General features: G+C 42.2%; 2 protein-coding genes across 6 annotated transcripts in view; one reads left to right on the top strand and one right to left on the bottom strand.

Annotated features, from left to right (window-relative positions):
- IFT140 (intraflagellar transport 140) overlaps positions 1–15,376 on the top strand; it is a 93,193-nt gene that overhangs the window by 50,295 nt on the left and 27,522 nt on the right. The window lies entirely within an intron of this gene.
- TMEM204 (transmembrane protein 204) overlaps positions 1–15,376 on the bottom strand; it is a 30,803-nt gene that overhangs the window by 8,857 nt on the left and 6,570 nt on the right. The window contains exon 2 of the mRNA XM_063343571.1: positions 4,845–5,000. Coding sequence (XP_063199641.1) covers positions 4,845–5,000 — 156 coding nt within the window. The remainder of the gene's footprint in view (positions 1–4,844; positions 5,001–15,376) is intronic.

The following is a 15,376-nucleotide window of genomic DNA, read 5'->3' as shown; positions in this document are numbered from 1 at the left end:
TCATTTCACCTGCTTCTTTCTGCATTATTTCTGACACTGTGTCTGTCATAAAGCACGTTCCTTATACTTGCGTATCCAAATGGTATTCATCTACTAATAGACTTGTTACCGTATTTCTAATCAGAATACGTGCCCTTGACATTGAGATGCTACAACACGTTGCCTGCTGCTCATATCAGTGTTTAGACATGAAGAATTGACACAGATCTTCCTGCTGCAGTTATACCCATTGAAGAGTTCAACGCGCTTCTTGTGAGCTACCACCCTTCCCAGTTCACTGGTTCAGCTGCTCACGTGAACCACTTCAGTCAAATTAAGTGGGATAGGCTTCCATATTTTAAGATCTTTGCAAATGTCGTTCATTTTGCAAATGTGTGAAAACAAGATCACTGTTGTGAGGTTTGCAGTCCGCATGAAGAACATGCAAGTTTGGCACAGAGGTGAAATGAAAATGAGAAATAATGAAAACGTTTAGCACAAATCAGGCAGTCAAGCTCTCTCTTTCTGTTATGATTTTTGGGTTATTTACAGTGTCTCATTTAGCTGCTTCCTTTTCAGGAAGTATTAGGTTTACAACTCCATAGATTTCATCTTAGAACAGATCTGGCTTGAGGGTGTCACGAAGGAAAAAGGTGGAAGGAAGTCATACAGAAATCAGGATCACTGCGCTGTTGTGAATATCTTCAGCGATATTCTGCAACGGCGGCTTTGCTGGTCTATTCTGCATTAAGATTTTCTGGATGTCAACCAATCTAAAGTTGTAGTACCCAGAAAGAAGAGAGAAGGTAAACGGTTGAACAATTGTTTGATTTAGGTTTAGTAGCACAGGAGTGAGAGTGTGTATGAACTCAGGTTTCCTGTGATGCAGTAGGGGTCTGGAGTGAAACACACCATCAGCAGAAAAACACGGTAGGAAAAGCTGGAATGCAGTGTTTGAAATTCAAGAGAGGTGAGACTGTAATTTATTTGGCTGTAAATAAGAAGCTCGCAAAGGCCCGCAAAACTTTTTAATCTTCAGGATGTTACGTATTCAAGTAATTTAATGCTGAAAACAGATTATCAAGAATACTAACCATTATGATTCAGGTTTTATCTTGGACTTCCAGAAACTAGGATGAGATCTAACGTAAGGGATGTCTTATTCCGCATCTTCCCCATTATGTTTCTAACATTTCACTCTAAAGTCTGTGATAATCCCCACTGTACAAGATCGGAGACTCCCTTAAGGTCTGATCGGGCCTGGCAGGTTATTGCTTGTAGTAGTTTAATATTCCTGATCCTGGTAGTATGGATTTCCGTTTCCACCTACTCTTCTGTCAGCTCTGTTATTCATCCTATATTCAGCACAGGGAGTTTGTAACAGTTCCTTGGAAAAAAAAAACCAAACAGAAACCCCAAAATGCTCTAGAGGGAAGTTTCTGAGCACTGACACAAAATTCCACATACAGCACAGGTTCCATTTTCACTACGTGCTTTTTCCAAAGCAAACAGTTCACTTTCCTGTTAACTGGGAGGTGTGAGGTTGCTGAGCTTTGGAGCTGTGTGAATCCCGTTGCTGTCCCAGGAGCAATGCTGTTTCCTCTCTTCTTTCCTTCCTCTTTGCTTCCTGGGGCTTTATTTTCTGTCAGAGGTCCATCCTTTTTGAATGACTGTCAAATGCTTGTGCAGGTGCAGAAGTGAAAAAGCGGTGGAGCCTGGAGTCATTGCAAGTTCTAGTGGGATCAGCGAGAGTTGATTTGAACTTGTGAGGGGGTTTGGAAAATAAAACTCAGTATGCTTAGTTTTCTAAACCAAAATGGACTTTTGTTCGGACCTTGGGAAACTATTGAAACCCGCACATAATATTATAGTGGGTAAACTCTGACTAAAAATAAGTAAATTGTGGCTTGACTTTGTGATTCTGAGCCATATCTTCAAGCCTTCCTCCATAGTATTAGATTTCGTTCTGCCGGTGACCGTTGCAGTTGTCTTCAGCACTTGTTGGCATGTTCCAGGATGAAACTTAGAGTTGAAACAGAAGTTGGAATTAGAGGGGACATGACTCAAGATAATTTTCTCTGAAATTACTGGCAGGACGAGCGATTGCAGAACAATTCTCTAGATCCTTTGGATTTTGAAAAGGGAAAAACAGGAGGTGGGTGCTTGTGTTTTCGGTAATGTATTTGAAAGTGTAATAAATAGAAATTACCTGGACAGTACTCAAGAAATATTTCATAAGATCTAAGTATGTACATTCTTAAATATCGTTTGCTCTTCTCACACAAATGATCTGTCTGGCCTGGAGTACTTTGGCTTTAACCCTTAAAGTGAAATAGGGGAGAGCATCACAGTGATTTCTTTTGGGCTGTTCTGCATGGGCAAAGTGCTTTTAAATACAAGCTTTATTCTGATGTTTTTGCCAAATATGTCTACTTTACTTTGAAAACAGGTGAGAGGTTACCTTCTCGGAGTGGAGGCTCAGAGGCTGAGTATTACTCGTGGCTTGTAGGATAAGGGATGGCCTCTTTCCTCCCCTTCAATAAAGAAATCCTGGTCTCTAGATGTAGCAGCAAGCCTTCGTCAGAGTAACAGAAGTGCTGGACTTGATCACTTTGCACATGTGTTTTGTCTGATATCAAAGCCATTTCAGCCATAATGTATAAAATCCTGTCACCTTGGTCCAATTCAGGGAATTTGGTGGATGGGGCTGATTTTTTGTGGCCAGTTTGAGTAGCTCAACATTACAGAGCACGCGTTGGGCTCTGTGAAAGAGGAAGCAGCCTCTTTTGTCGGTGCAGGCTGTACTCTGAACCGCCCATCCTGGGAGTGCAGACCCTTGATTACCTGGGTGCTCAGCAGTTGATGTACCACTGCCCTGCACAACTAGGGAGGTCTACAAGAAGTCTGTTTTATATTGGAATAATGGCAGATGTGACAACTTCTCTCAAAAGTATATATGCCAGAAGACTCCAGCTGGTTGTTATGGATATTAGGAAGGAACGTGTTTAAACATAAAACTTTCATTAAGGTAATGAGATGTAAAATGATTATTGCGTCACTGACTGCAAGGCAGAAAACCACCTGATGACAGTGAAGGAGAGTGTGGTGTGACTGTGAAGGGGGGTGGGGAAGGGGGGCAGGGATAGCCACCGAAGTCATCGCAGTATTTCTGCAGACAGGAGACCTCCGATTCATATCGCACAACGTCTGTCTTTGTAACTGTCGTGAGCTGCCAGATCCATCTCTTCACACCTTTTGAACATAGGCAGGCGGATGAACTCCTCGATTCAACAGCTTCTTCAGCCATTCTCGTTAGTGTTTTGTTAATCGTTCTGACTCTGGCTTTCCTCCCCTCTCCCCTCCCAGCACTGGGGATTTCAAGGTTCAGCTTGCATAACAGGTAATAGCAGGCATTTCCTTCTCCTGTGTCGGGATATCCTGGCGCCCTTCAGTCTCTCTCTGACTGTGTTTAAAACAGACTCCAGCACAGGAAAAAAAAAAAAAAAAAAGGAAAAAAAAAAAACCCACACAAAAAAACCCAGTCTAAAATTAGCAGCCTTGATAGAAGAAAGGCACACGGCTGTCCACTGTGCTGTTTGTCAATGAAACAACACATCCAACCAGGGCCAGAATGCATTTCCTCTCTGGGAAAAACAGACATGCAGGGTTTTGGGGAGGATGGGAGTGAGAGTAAAGCAGGCATCACACCAGTGATCGGGGAGAACTATCCAGGTACCCAGAGCTACAACGACCGTGGTGTACACGAAAAGGCTGCACGGAGGTCTTGGTATGCCAAGGCTGTATATCTGATGCATGAGGGTCTTGCTGGATCAGATGCTTTGAGAGCTACAGAACCTCTGCAGTCCCCTCCTCCTCTTGTTTGGATTTCGGGTTCCTCATCCTTAATGGGTATTTATTGCTGCGAGGACCAGATTTAAATGACCTAGGCTGCATTCTGATCTTGCTGCAGTGTGAACCTGAGGTCTCCGTAGGTTTATATCATTCTAAATATTCTGAGGTTTTGAAGTTGAAACGAAAATTTAAAATAAAATTGCATTACTCTATTATAACCTGTTGTTTACGTTAACAATAATAATGATATATGTTTAATCCAATCTTGTAAGGAGCCTGAATGTTATACTCCATTAATGACAGTTTCATGCGTGGATATCTTTTAGGATTGGACTCTTGGTGTAATGAATCCTGAGTGACTTATTTTATGTAGTAAAAGAAGGTATCATTGCAAAATCTTTACAGTTTGTTGCCATGCTGTCAGTATGGAATTGTGATAAAACCATTTCCTCCTTTTCTCATTCATTTCTGTAGACAGTCTGTGTCCGTGAGAATTGCAGTGGGAATAGCAGGCAATGTTAGGAACTGACTTTGGTTTTCTTTGCTAGATTGCAGGCGTATCTGTCTGTCAAAATCTAGCTGATGGTCATTGAGTAAAATTCAGTTAACTAAAAGCAAATAATCATGTTTCAGCAAGACTTCAAAAATTTGCTCCACTGTCCTGCTCTGCTTACAGACAGTTCCTTCAGTATATTTTGTCCTGATAAATTGTGGGATTACATTGCATCCAGTTTCTTTCTTTCATGTTTGCCTTCCTGGTTTCATAGGAAACAATAAAGGCTTGTTTTCCTTGGTTGGCAGAAGACTCCTGCTGATATACGCAAGATAAAAGCTCTATTCATGTACTGCAGAATCTCATGGCGAGAGCTTTTGAGAGACAACGAGCTTACTTTTAGATGTAGGCCTTTTTGCTCTTTGTGTCACTTGAAAGATTTATAAAGCAAGAAACTCTTTTCCACCTGGATTTAATAGAGACTAAGCATTTTTCCATCAGTAAAAACAAGTGGACTTACTGGCAAGTTGGAACACGGCAGCTATGGCCTCCTCCCACCACTGGGTGTCCTGGGAAATGATGGGTAGCTCCATCAGACCCAGGACGAAGATGAGCTGGCCAGCGGTCAGAGCAACAGTGGCGATGAGGTTACAGGCACGCATCATGTCAAACTGCACTAGGGAAACAGAAGAAGTAAGCATAAAGTTAAAACGATACAAAATTGGGGAAAAGGAAAATCCTGTCTCAAGCAGGTAGGTAAAATTTGTCAGTCTATAGAAAATGATTCTCAGACATCATTCCTCCTTCCAGCAGTCCCTTGCGTTCCCCATGGTCTGATTAAGAAAGGATTTTGAATCTTTCCTTTAGGTACACAGTATCCCTTAACTGTTGCTTCAGTGCAAAGCAATTTGTATCAAACAAGCGGCTAATTTCCAAGGATGGCTCACCGGAGGCGCTCGACTTTTGCCCTGGGAAGATTCTGTCTATAATTAGTAGCCAGAATTGTTTGGGGCAGGAATGGTGTTTGTTTTGCGTTTGTGTGGCACTGGTTGAAGTGGAACCTTAGTTCATAAGTAGGTTTTCAAGGCCCTAAACCGATAATCATCCCAAAGACAAATCTGTAACACCCTGATTTCTTTTCACCTCGTCCATCTGTACTGTCCTAGAAAACATTCTGTGCATGTTAATGCTAACATCTTATTGGTTTAAGGAAGCTTTGTATAGTGGATTCTTAACTTTTCCTTCTTTTAACATTTATTAATCTTTTGGATGCACTGGAGAGACCCTTGTATTTCTATCTGTGCAACGAGGGAAACGGTTACAGAATCACAATGATGTTAACACGTGGCAGTTCTGAATGAGGTGTTATGGCATAATTTACATCTATAAGCAAAAAGTTACTTTTTAAAAAAATATATATTAGTTCATATATATATTTTAGTGGGTGTTGTTTTGGGTATCTGCTATCAACCACTCAGCCAGGACAAGGACACCAATGAATTATTCTACGAGGATTTAAGGGATAATCAACTGCCCCTTGGCCTTATGGGTGATTTTAACTTCCCAGACATCAACTGGGAATATCATACAGTGCACACAAACAGGTCCAGAAAATTTCTGAAGCACAATGAAGATAATTTCTTGGTGCAGGTACTGAGTGAACCGACTAGGAAAAGTGCCCTCCTAGGTTTGTAGTTTGTAAACAGAGAGGGACTCGAGGGCGAAGTGGTGACTGGTGGCTGGCGTGGTCGTGGTGACCACAAAGTAGTTGAGTTTCAAATCGTTGGCGATAGGAGAAAAACTGCCAGCAAAACTTTGACCACGGATATGGGAAGAGCAGACCTGGGGCTGCTGAAGGAGCTAGTCAGTAGGGTCCCCTGGGAATCTGCTTTTGAAGGTACTGGGGTCCGTGAATGCTGGTCACTATTTAACAGCCATCTCTGAAGAGCGCAGTGTCCAAAGTCAAGCAGGCGGGGCAAAGGCCGGCTTCGCTGAGCAGGGATCTTCTAGAATTTAGGCAGAAAAGGAAAGTGCATGGCCACTGGAAGCAAGGGCAGGTGACACGGGAGGGCTACAGGAATGCTGTTTGCCACTGTAGGCAGAAACGCGTGTGGCCAAAGCTTGATTAGAGTTCAAGCCAGCCAGCACTGTGAAGGAAAACAAAAGGGCTTTTTAAAATACGCTAACAGCAAAAGGAGGACCAGAGATAACATTGATGAGGCTGGCCACCTCACACATAGGGACATACACAAGGCACAGACATCTAATGCCGCCTTCGCCTCTGTCTTTGGCACCAGTGATGGGCGTTGGGACGCCGTGTGGGACGCTGTGGGACGCCTGGCTCCCTGTGTTGGAAGGCCCTGACTGGGGCGGATGATAAACTCCCAGCCAACCTTGAACTTGTTTGAGACTTGCTGCTCCAGCTGCATGCACATAAATCTATTGGGGCCAACGGGATCCATCCCAGGACACTGAAGCAGCTGGCTAATGTCATCGTGGGACTCCTATCCATTATTTTTCAATGGTCTTGGGAGTCTGGAGAGGTCCCAGTTTACTGGAGGCTGGCAAACGTTGTCCCAATTTTCAAGAAGGGTAAGAAGGAAGACCCTGGTAATTACAGAACTGTGAGTCTCACTTCAGTGCCTGGTAAAATTATGGAGAAGGTTGTTCTGGGAGTTATTGAAAAACCCTTGAGAGACAAGGCAGTCATTGGTCACAGCCAGCACGGGTTAATGAGGGGAAAGTCCTACTTAACCATCTTCATTTCCTCTCATGACAAGGCCAGCCATCTAGTTGACCAAGGGAAGCCAGTAGATGTGGTGGGTTTGGATTTTAGCAAAGATTTTGATACTGTCTCTCACAGTATCCTTCTGGATAAACTGCCCAGCACGCAGCGAGACAAGTCCATCATACATTGCGTGAGCAATTGGCCGATGGGTTGGGCTCAAAGAGTTATAGTAAATGGGGTGACATCAGGCTGGCGGCCAGTCACCAGTGGGGTTCCTCAGGGCTCAGTTTTAGGGCCAGTGCTCTTTAATGTTTTTTATAAATGATCTGGATGCAGGAATTGAATGTACATTAAGTAAGTTTGCTGCCAGTACTAAACTAGGGGGAGCTGTGGACTCCCTCGAGGGTAGAGAGGCCTCACAGAGAGCTGGGCAATCACCAACTGTATGAAATTTAACAGAGCAAGTGCCGGATTCTCAACTTGGATGGGGTAATCCTGGTTATACGTACAAACTGGGGGACAGGAGGCTGGAGAGCAGCCTTTCAGAAAGAGATCTGGGGTTTTGGGTTGATGGCAAGTTGAACTGGAGTCAACAGTGTGCCCTGGGAGCCCAAAGGGCCAGCTATGTCCTGGGGTGCATCAAGCACGGCATCGTGAGCTGGGCAAGGGAGGGGATTGATGCTACACTGGTGTGGCCCCACCTCGAGTGCTGTGTGCAGCTTTGGGCACCTCAGTACAAGAAGGACATCAAACTATAAGAGTGTGTCCAGAGGAGGGCGACCAAGATGGTGAAAGGCCTCGAGGGCACGATTTACAAGCGGTGGCTGAGGTCACTTGGCTTGTTCAGCCTGGAGAAGAGAAGGCTGAGGGGTGACCTCATGGCAGCCTGCACCTTCCTTGAGGGGGGCAACGGAGGGGGAGGCACTGATCTCTCTCTGGTGACCAGTGAAAGGACACGAGGAAATGGAATGAAGCTGCACCAGGGGAAGTTCAGGTTGGACTTTAGGAAAAGGCTCTTCACTGAGAGGGTGGCTGGTCCCTGGAACAGGCTTCCCCGGGAAGTGGTCATGGCACCAAGCCTGTCGGAGGTCAAGGAGCGTCTGAAGGATGCTCTTAGTCATATTGTTTATTTTTAGGTAGTCCTGCAAGGAGCAGGGAGTTGGACTCGATGATCCTTTTGGTGGGTCCCTTCCAACTTGAGATATTCTATGATTCTATATTAAATATAAAGAGTAAATGCAGAAACAGTTACAGACATAGATGTTTGGAGTCTTGGCTAGAAACCTGATTAAAATGTGTCTCCCAGCTGGGTACTAAATGAAACATATTCATTGCAAAGTTGTGTACTTTTAGTCAGGCTTTTTTCCTACTTTTCCTGTTAACCTGGTGGATGTCCTGTTTTCATTCTTTTCCTTCCTCTCTAGCAAAAGGTGGGAATTGCAAATATCACTGTGCCAGTTCACCATCTCTTGCTAATATGTCGTTGCTATTCTGAAATAGAAGCAACTCGGTGTTTAAGTTGGCATATGTTAGAGAAAGAAAGACTCTGGACATGAATATTCACCAGATTTTCAAAAGTGACTTAACTGGTTCTAAGTTCAGTGGGTGCACTGACCACCAGAATTTGATTCATGGCATTCCAAGGAGACTCCTAGGAAGTCCAGAAAACAAAACTTGATATAAGCAAGCTAGAGTAGACTTCATTGTGGTAATTGTTGAGTTAGGTCTACTTTTGTGAGTCATAAAAATGAGTTTACCCTTTATTTTCCCCTCATAGGTCATCTTTATCTTCTAGTGTTATGAGTAATAAGTCATGATTTCATTAAAATTTAATAAAATACTGTATCAGAAAGAGTTAGTTAAGAACCATAGTCTGCTAAACTTTTTCAGATTGAATAAAATGTTAGGAAGATAACATACGAAGTATTTTTGGTTTTTCCTACTGAGTTCATCTCTGACCGGAGAGAAAAATTATTTCATTCAAAAAAATATTTTGCTCAAAGATTTTTGTGTCTAACATTCAAACCTGTCCTTTCTAGCATCGGGAGCATTTAGATCACTTGCCACATTGAATGTTTACAGGTCTTGAAGCATGCTGGCTGATATCAGAATCATATTAAGATGTCTGAGCTGTGTAAATATCAGTAGGACTCTGAGCATTTGAAGCGCTCTTCTCTTTTTCCCCTTAAAGGGACATCTGTAATACTTCGAGGACCAATGCTTGCTGGAGGGAGAGTACTGACTTTCAAAGGAGAAGTGTACTAAGTAAGGGGCAGGCTTGCAGCCATTATTATTAAACTACTTTAGTTTGTTGACAGAGCTATCTGTAGTGTCAAATGAAAAAAATTGTTGGATTATGGCCATAATGCATTCTGTTGCCTTGTCTCTATATAGCATGCATGAGCTTTTTTTCTTTTTAATTTTAAAAAGAGCCTTTTTTATTATATGCCCTCTAAATGTCTGAAGCTTGTCCCAGAACTTGACACTAACAAACACCAGCTTTTTGCCTTCACTGTTATCCGTGACTTCTTTTTAACACTAAACTGAATTATAAATTATTTTGGCTTTGCCGTAGATGATAGTAGATCTAGCATACTAAAAATAGGAATTGTACGACCATGACTCAGTTGAGTTCCAAAAGAATTTCTAATAATTTAGTCTTTAAATAATGATCCTATGATCGCTGTCCTCTCTTGCAGTCGGAGAGGGCAGCAGCATGGGATGATGATCCTTCCTGCGGTTCGTACGCACTCCAGACTTAGGGATGCGTATTCACTGATACACCGCGCTCTGCAGAGACATGTAGACACGCAAGTGCTATTCTGCATAGCTGCTGCTTTTTAACCATAAAGAAGGTTGCGCACGGTCCAGGTTGGAACCGCAATAGGATGACGATAGGTAGGATAAGAAGGAAGCAGCTGGTATGATTTCATTAAATGTGAAGACAGTTATTTTTATGGAATAAGGTATTACAAGAATTGAGTACCTTTCCATATTTCATATTAGGATATTGTTGTTTTATTCTAACAAGTTTAATGTATAGTCTGTCATCTTTTGGGTTTGTTCCAGAACTGTAACGATTCCTCTTCCTCAGATGGGAAAAAAAATCAAACTTAATAATGTACAACTCTTATAAACTGCATTCTTCTCGCAGTGGAGCTTGTTAATTGTGTTCAGCCTGAAAGTGCCACTCTGCAGATGCCTGTGCTTTCTTACTCATGGCCATTGCAACTTTGCGTGTTGTCAGCTCAGCACGTGGTAATTTCATGTTGTACATACACAACCCTAAGCTGAGCTGCTGCAATGTCAAACCTGCCCCCCCCAAAGGTGGTAGTTGTGGAAAGCGGCTCTGGCCTCCATTTTTTTGTGGGCAAGCGATGGACAACTCTGATTGGAGAAGAGAACTGAGTGTGCAGTTTCAAAGCATTTCTTCAGAGCCTGTACCCAAAGACACTGAAGATGTGAGTCCCGTTGGGGAAGGCCAGGCCACAATGCTCTTTTCCTGCTTGAATGACTGTTCAATCCGGGAATAACTATTTCTCATCTCTGATAAAATTGGCTGCAGTATAGTTTTTGTAAGAGCTGTGAAATTTAGAGTTTACCTTTGTGCTCTTTTACTCTGCCTGTTGTTATTTTAAATTATATGTAAACTTGAAATTCCTCACTAGCCAGCTTCAGCCCATTCTGACGTCTTTTCTATACGCTTTATAATTAGTATGAATTTAGGATCATCTGTTCAACCATTTCTGCTTCATTTACAGTAGCCTTGATTCCCCCTGTAACTTTCTGTGGCCGCTGCGGACTTCATCAACTTTTGTGGAACAATTTATGTTAGTCACAGTTTGTTAAACAGGAGGCATATAATGATTATAATGTCTGCATAATTACTGGTTGCGTTTTTGTTAACGATTAGCTTCAAGAATCTATTGTCTACAGCTTTTTGTGTACCCTTCCTTCCCCTCCCTTAAGGTGCAACTTGCCTGTCGAGAACTGGAAAGCCACTGAATGGCTCCAAAACTCTGCTCTAAGCAGGCGTTGCTCATCGATATAAAATGCGAGTCTCTGACTTTTTTCCTTCTGGATGCCCATCTTGATCCCAGTTTACTCTGAGAAGTAGTTAATTCATGGGCTGGGTATCCAGCTGGGCCTCCCGTACAGCTGGGGGTACTGGCTGATGAATTCCGCTTTGTTTAAAACACAGCGACCAGTCAAGGGTCAAAACCCAAACTCCAGGGATGAGACCAATTCAAATTCCTTGTTGTCTTGCTCACTTCCTAGACCAGATGTATCCCTCTGGATTAGAAATGTTGATTTGATTTTGTTATTTGCAAGCAGCAATTCTGGTTTGTTATGTTCCGCGACGGCCCCAGGGCTATTTGTGCTTTGCAGGAGCAAGTTAGTCGTATCGGAGAGTAATTTGCAGTGGTTTTGGATAATGAGGAAGGATGATCTCACTGAAAAAATCAGATTATGCTAATTGCTTAAAAAGTGAGGTTTTCTGCCTGTTTTCTGTCTGCATATAGGGGAAAAAACAACCATGGGCAGGAGTTCAAGCTTTTGACTGATTAAAGCACAGAAACTAAATGGCCCAAGATATTTTAATATTTGTCTAAAGCTTCCCCTGAGAAACACCAGTTTTGTTGAACAGAATTTTTAGTGCAAACTTCAGTCCAGCGTCTGTAACTTATGAAGTTACCAGCACTGGGAAGAATCTCACAGCCGCACAGAACAGCGGGGGCTCCCAACATCGCACCCCGCCGTCCCCGTTCCCCGCCTGCCAGCTCAGCCGCGGGAGCTGACTATGGGCCTGCTGCTGCCGTATCCCCGCTGCGGGACACAAAATGTCCTACATCTAAAAAATGCTATTTAAACTTTGTAATTAGACAGGCAGGAGTTCGTTTATGCTTCGCTGATGGGTACCTTAGACACCTTAGGCTGCTGCTAAGTTGAGGACATCTGGCAGTTTATCCTTACTTTAAATCTCCTGAGGAATTTTGCTTCTTTCTATTGATTGTTTTGGTGTTAAACAACTACTTTAGTTGTGTTTAGCTTCAGTTTTCTTTTAGGTATCAATTTTAAAAATTACTCCAACCAGCTAGAGTTCTGAGTGTAATACCTTCTAATCGTTGACTTGCTTCTTAAACGTTATTCAGTTATTAACCATTTTTTTGCTGTCAATATAAAAAGGCAGACTCTGTAGGAGGAATTCAATGGTTGCCACGTTTATGATGAAAGGAATTTAAAAAAAAAAAAGTATTCTATCACTGTGCTTTCCTTTTTATGGTTCTTGGGTTTATTTATCGATTATACATTTATACATATTTATTGAGTATACATTCTGAAATGTATCTGATTGTCTTTGTAAATACTTAGTGTTCATATGTGACTTTATTCTGAAAAGGAGGATAAGTGGTTGTGTTTCTGAAATAGGGATTTCTACATAATTATGGATGGAACTGTTAATGCTTCTTATGCTTTAGTTGCTCCACTTGTTTTTTTAAGAACCCATTTTCAGTTGCCTGTAACCTTGCTAGGCTTCATCTTCTTGGGCTGGGTATCTGCAGGCTGAGATCATATTCTGCTGTTAAAAAGTAATCTAACTAGGTCAGTAATTTGATTTTCTCTAATATAATCAAGAGATTCTAACAGAGTACATGGTTTTCCTCTAGAACTTGACGTTTTCCTGAGGTGTTATCCCGAGATAAGGAAGGCATCTCCTGCTGTCCTATCGATATTCACTCCAGTAAGCAGTCTGATAAGTCTCAGTATATGCTGCCTTAACGGAACCATAGCTGGCAACCAAATGCCCTGAGAGCTTAGCAGTGCTCGGCACGTTCGTCACATCACCTTGTCCCAGAGCAGTGGATGTGCCACAGCACTGACTACGGTCTTCGCATGTGTTCCTGCAGCCCCGACGCTCCAGAGCGGAGCTCCTTCTGTCCCAGCTCTCAGCCCTCGCTGGGCGGCTTCTTCCTGCCCCCCTTACCGAGGCATTTGGAAAATAAGTTACGGTTGTGCCTGTGCGCCAACCTCAAGGTTTGAAGCCTGCCCATGATTCAGTTTGGACTTAGTGCATGGTTTTGTACAGCAGAGTTCTACTCTTTCAGCCTTTCAGAGTAATTTTTAAAATCCACGTTATAGGGACTTCAGAAATGCAAAGCCAAGCATCCAAACATTGGGAAAAGCCAAAATAGTACACTTTTACCTAAATGGGCTGATATCGTTTTTTCATGAGAGCTCTGATTCGTTCGACACATGAAATAATGCTTTACAAAACAGCTGAAGTGATGCCCTTCAGGCCGGCTTTCTATTAGACTTCTGTCTTGCTGACTCTTATGGTCTTGCTGTTAGTGAAGCCGAGTTCTGACCTGGAGAACTGAATTTTGTGTTAATAAATAATTCTAGAAGAAACCCTTATTTATAATTCTAAAAAAAGGAAAAAAAAATCTACTTTAGCCAAACTTTTGGCAAGTCATCGTGTGTTCGTCTTGTTTTGGATGTCAGCATTGTCAGCAAAGGCCAGATGGGCAGAAGCGGCCTCTGCAGCTGCCATGGAAAGCAGCGGGAGCTGCGCCTTGGGTAGCAAGAGCACTGTGGAAATGCAAAGTACAGCTGTGCTTCATCTTCCAACATAGACGTAGGAGATTCAGCGCTTACTGTTAAAATAACTAAGTGATAATAAGGATAATAAACAGAACCACTGTAATTATTGATGGTCAGCATCCTGTGCTCTATTTATGAAGTCTTTGAACGCTTCATTTCTTCTGTTGTTTTAAGTTTGTGGTATTTATGTTGTTAACCTCTTGAGCTGTTCTTTCAGAATGGGAATTAGGAAATGTATTGAGACACTTTAAAGGTGTTTGTGAAACAAAGTAACACAGATGCTGGCAGTATCTCAGTGGACCTTTACATGACTGACATGGTGGCAAGGTTTAATTAAAGCACTGCCTCTTTGATACAGATGTATTTTGATGGTGTGAATATACACTGCTTTTTTAAAAGTGAAACAGATCGGAATCTAGTTTTTCCATCATCAGTTTATCCCTTTCCACATGCGGATGTTTTTTTGCATGTCTTATGGTAAGGACAGGACTTCATCCTGGAAAGCAAAGTCTCTCCCTCTCTCTTTTCTCAGTAAATCTCCGCAAGCAGCCGTACAGCTTTCAGCTGCAAGGAGTCCTCAATACGTTCTGTTGCTGGATACATATCTTAAAAATGAGAACAGTCACTTATTCTGCTTCGTTTCATCTCCTGGTTAGCATGCAATCTATGCTTTTTCACTTAAAAATAATTTAAAAAAAGCGGGGGGGAGGGGATGAAATCTATTTTGACACAATTGAAAGAATGTTCTGATGTGACAAACTGGTGAAATCTTCCCTCCTTTACGTAATTCGGAACTGGATGAGCTCATCTGAGTGTGCAACTTCACGTATGCAGGGTTAATTGGAAAGGTATACAGATCTTGTTTGGGGAAGAGAAGTGTGTGCTTGGTTGTTTGGTGGTTGTTTTTTTAACAACTTTAGTTACTTTGGGAGTGGAGACATGGCTGCATCAGCTATTTTCAATGTTAAAAGTGCTTATGGTTAAATGGGGACCTTTCCAACTCACCATTGAGACCGCTTCTATTATACAGTGATCAGTTTTAACAGACAAGGCTGGTACATGGTTCCTATTGAGGTGTTTGTTGTCTACATGTTACGGTTTGCCTGTTTATAAACATCAGTAGGGTATTCTGTGTTGGTGGCTGTAATTAATGCGTTTAATCTGAAATTTTCAAAAGCTCCCTAGCCATTTTGGCTCAATGCTTTAATCGAATTCAAAGCCTTGATAGTGAGAGTAATCAAACATTGATTTCTCTGATAATATTTCTGTACAATGCATGTGAAGGTATGGTATTGAAACACTATTATGTTCATTTTCCTACCCTAAATCCCTACAAGTTTTGAACTTTTCCAAAATAAGTACACAGTACGGTAAAATCCACATTAAAATGAGCATTTGCTCTAATTTGATAGAGCCAGACCTCTTACAATTCACCTCCAGTGGGTCTCTACCATTAAATTAATAATTTCACTTATTTAAATATTGATCACATTGCAGATGTTAGGAGGAGAGATCACAAGCCCCAGCTGTCTGCACTGCCCTCTGTCTCTGTGTAACAGCCTGAGCAGTTTACCAGGCAACCATGTATATATGTTTTATATACCCCATGTATATAACCACGTATACAATAAGGTTTGGGGCTTTTTTCAGGCTGGTGGTAGTTCCTGTCTTCTCCAAATGCAATGGGCCACCTTTCTTCATCTGCACATTCTGAAAAAGTA

This window comes from Chroicocephalus ridibundus, chromosome 8 (genome assembly GCF_963924245.1).
Source record: "Chroicocephalus ridibundus chromosome 8, bChrRid1.1, whole genome shotgun sequence".
Taxonomy (NCBI): domain Eukaryota; kingdom Metazoa; phylum Chordata; class Aves; order Charadriiformes; family Laridae; genus Chroicocephalus; species Chroicocephalus ridibundus.
Note: the sequence above shows the minus strand (reverse complement) of the source record. Positions and strands in the feature narration are given on the sequence as shown.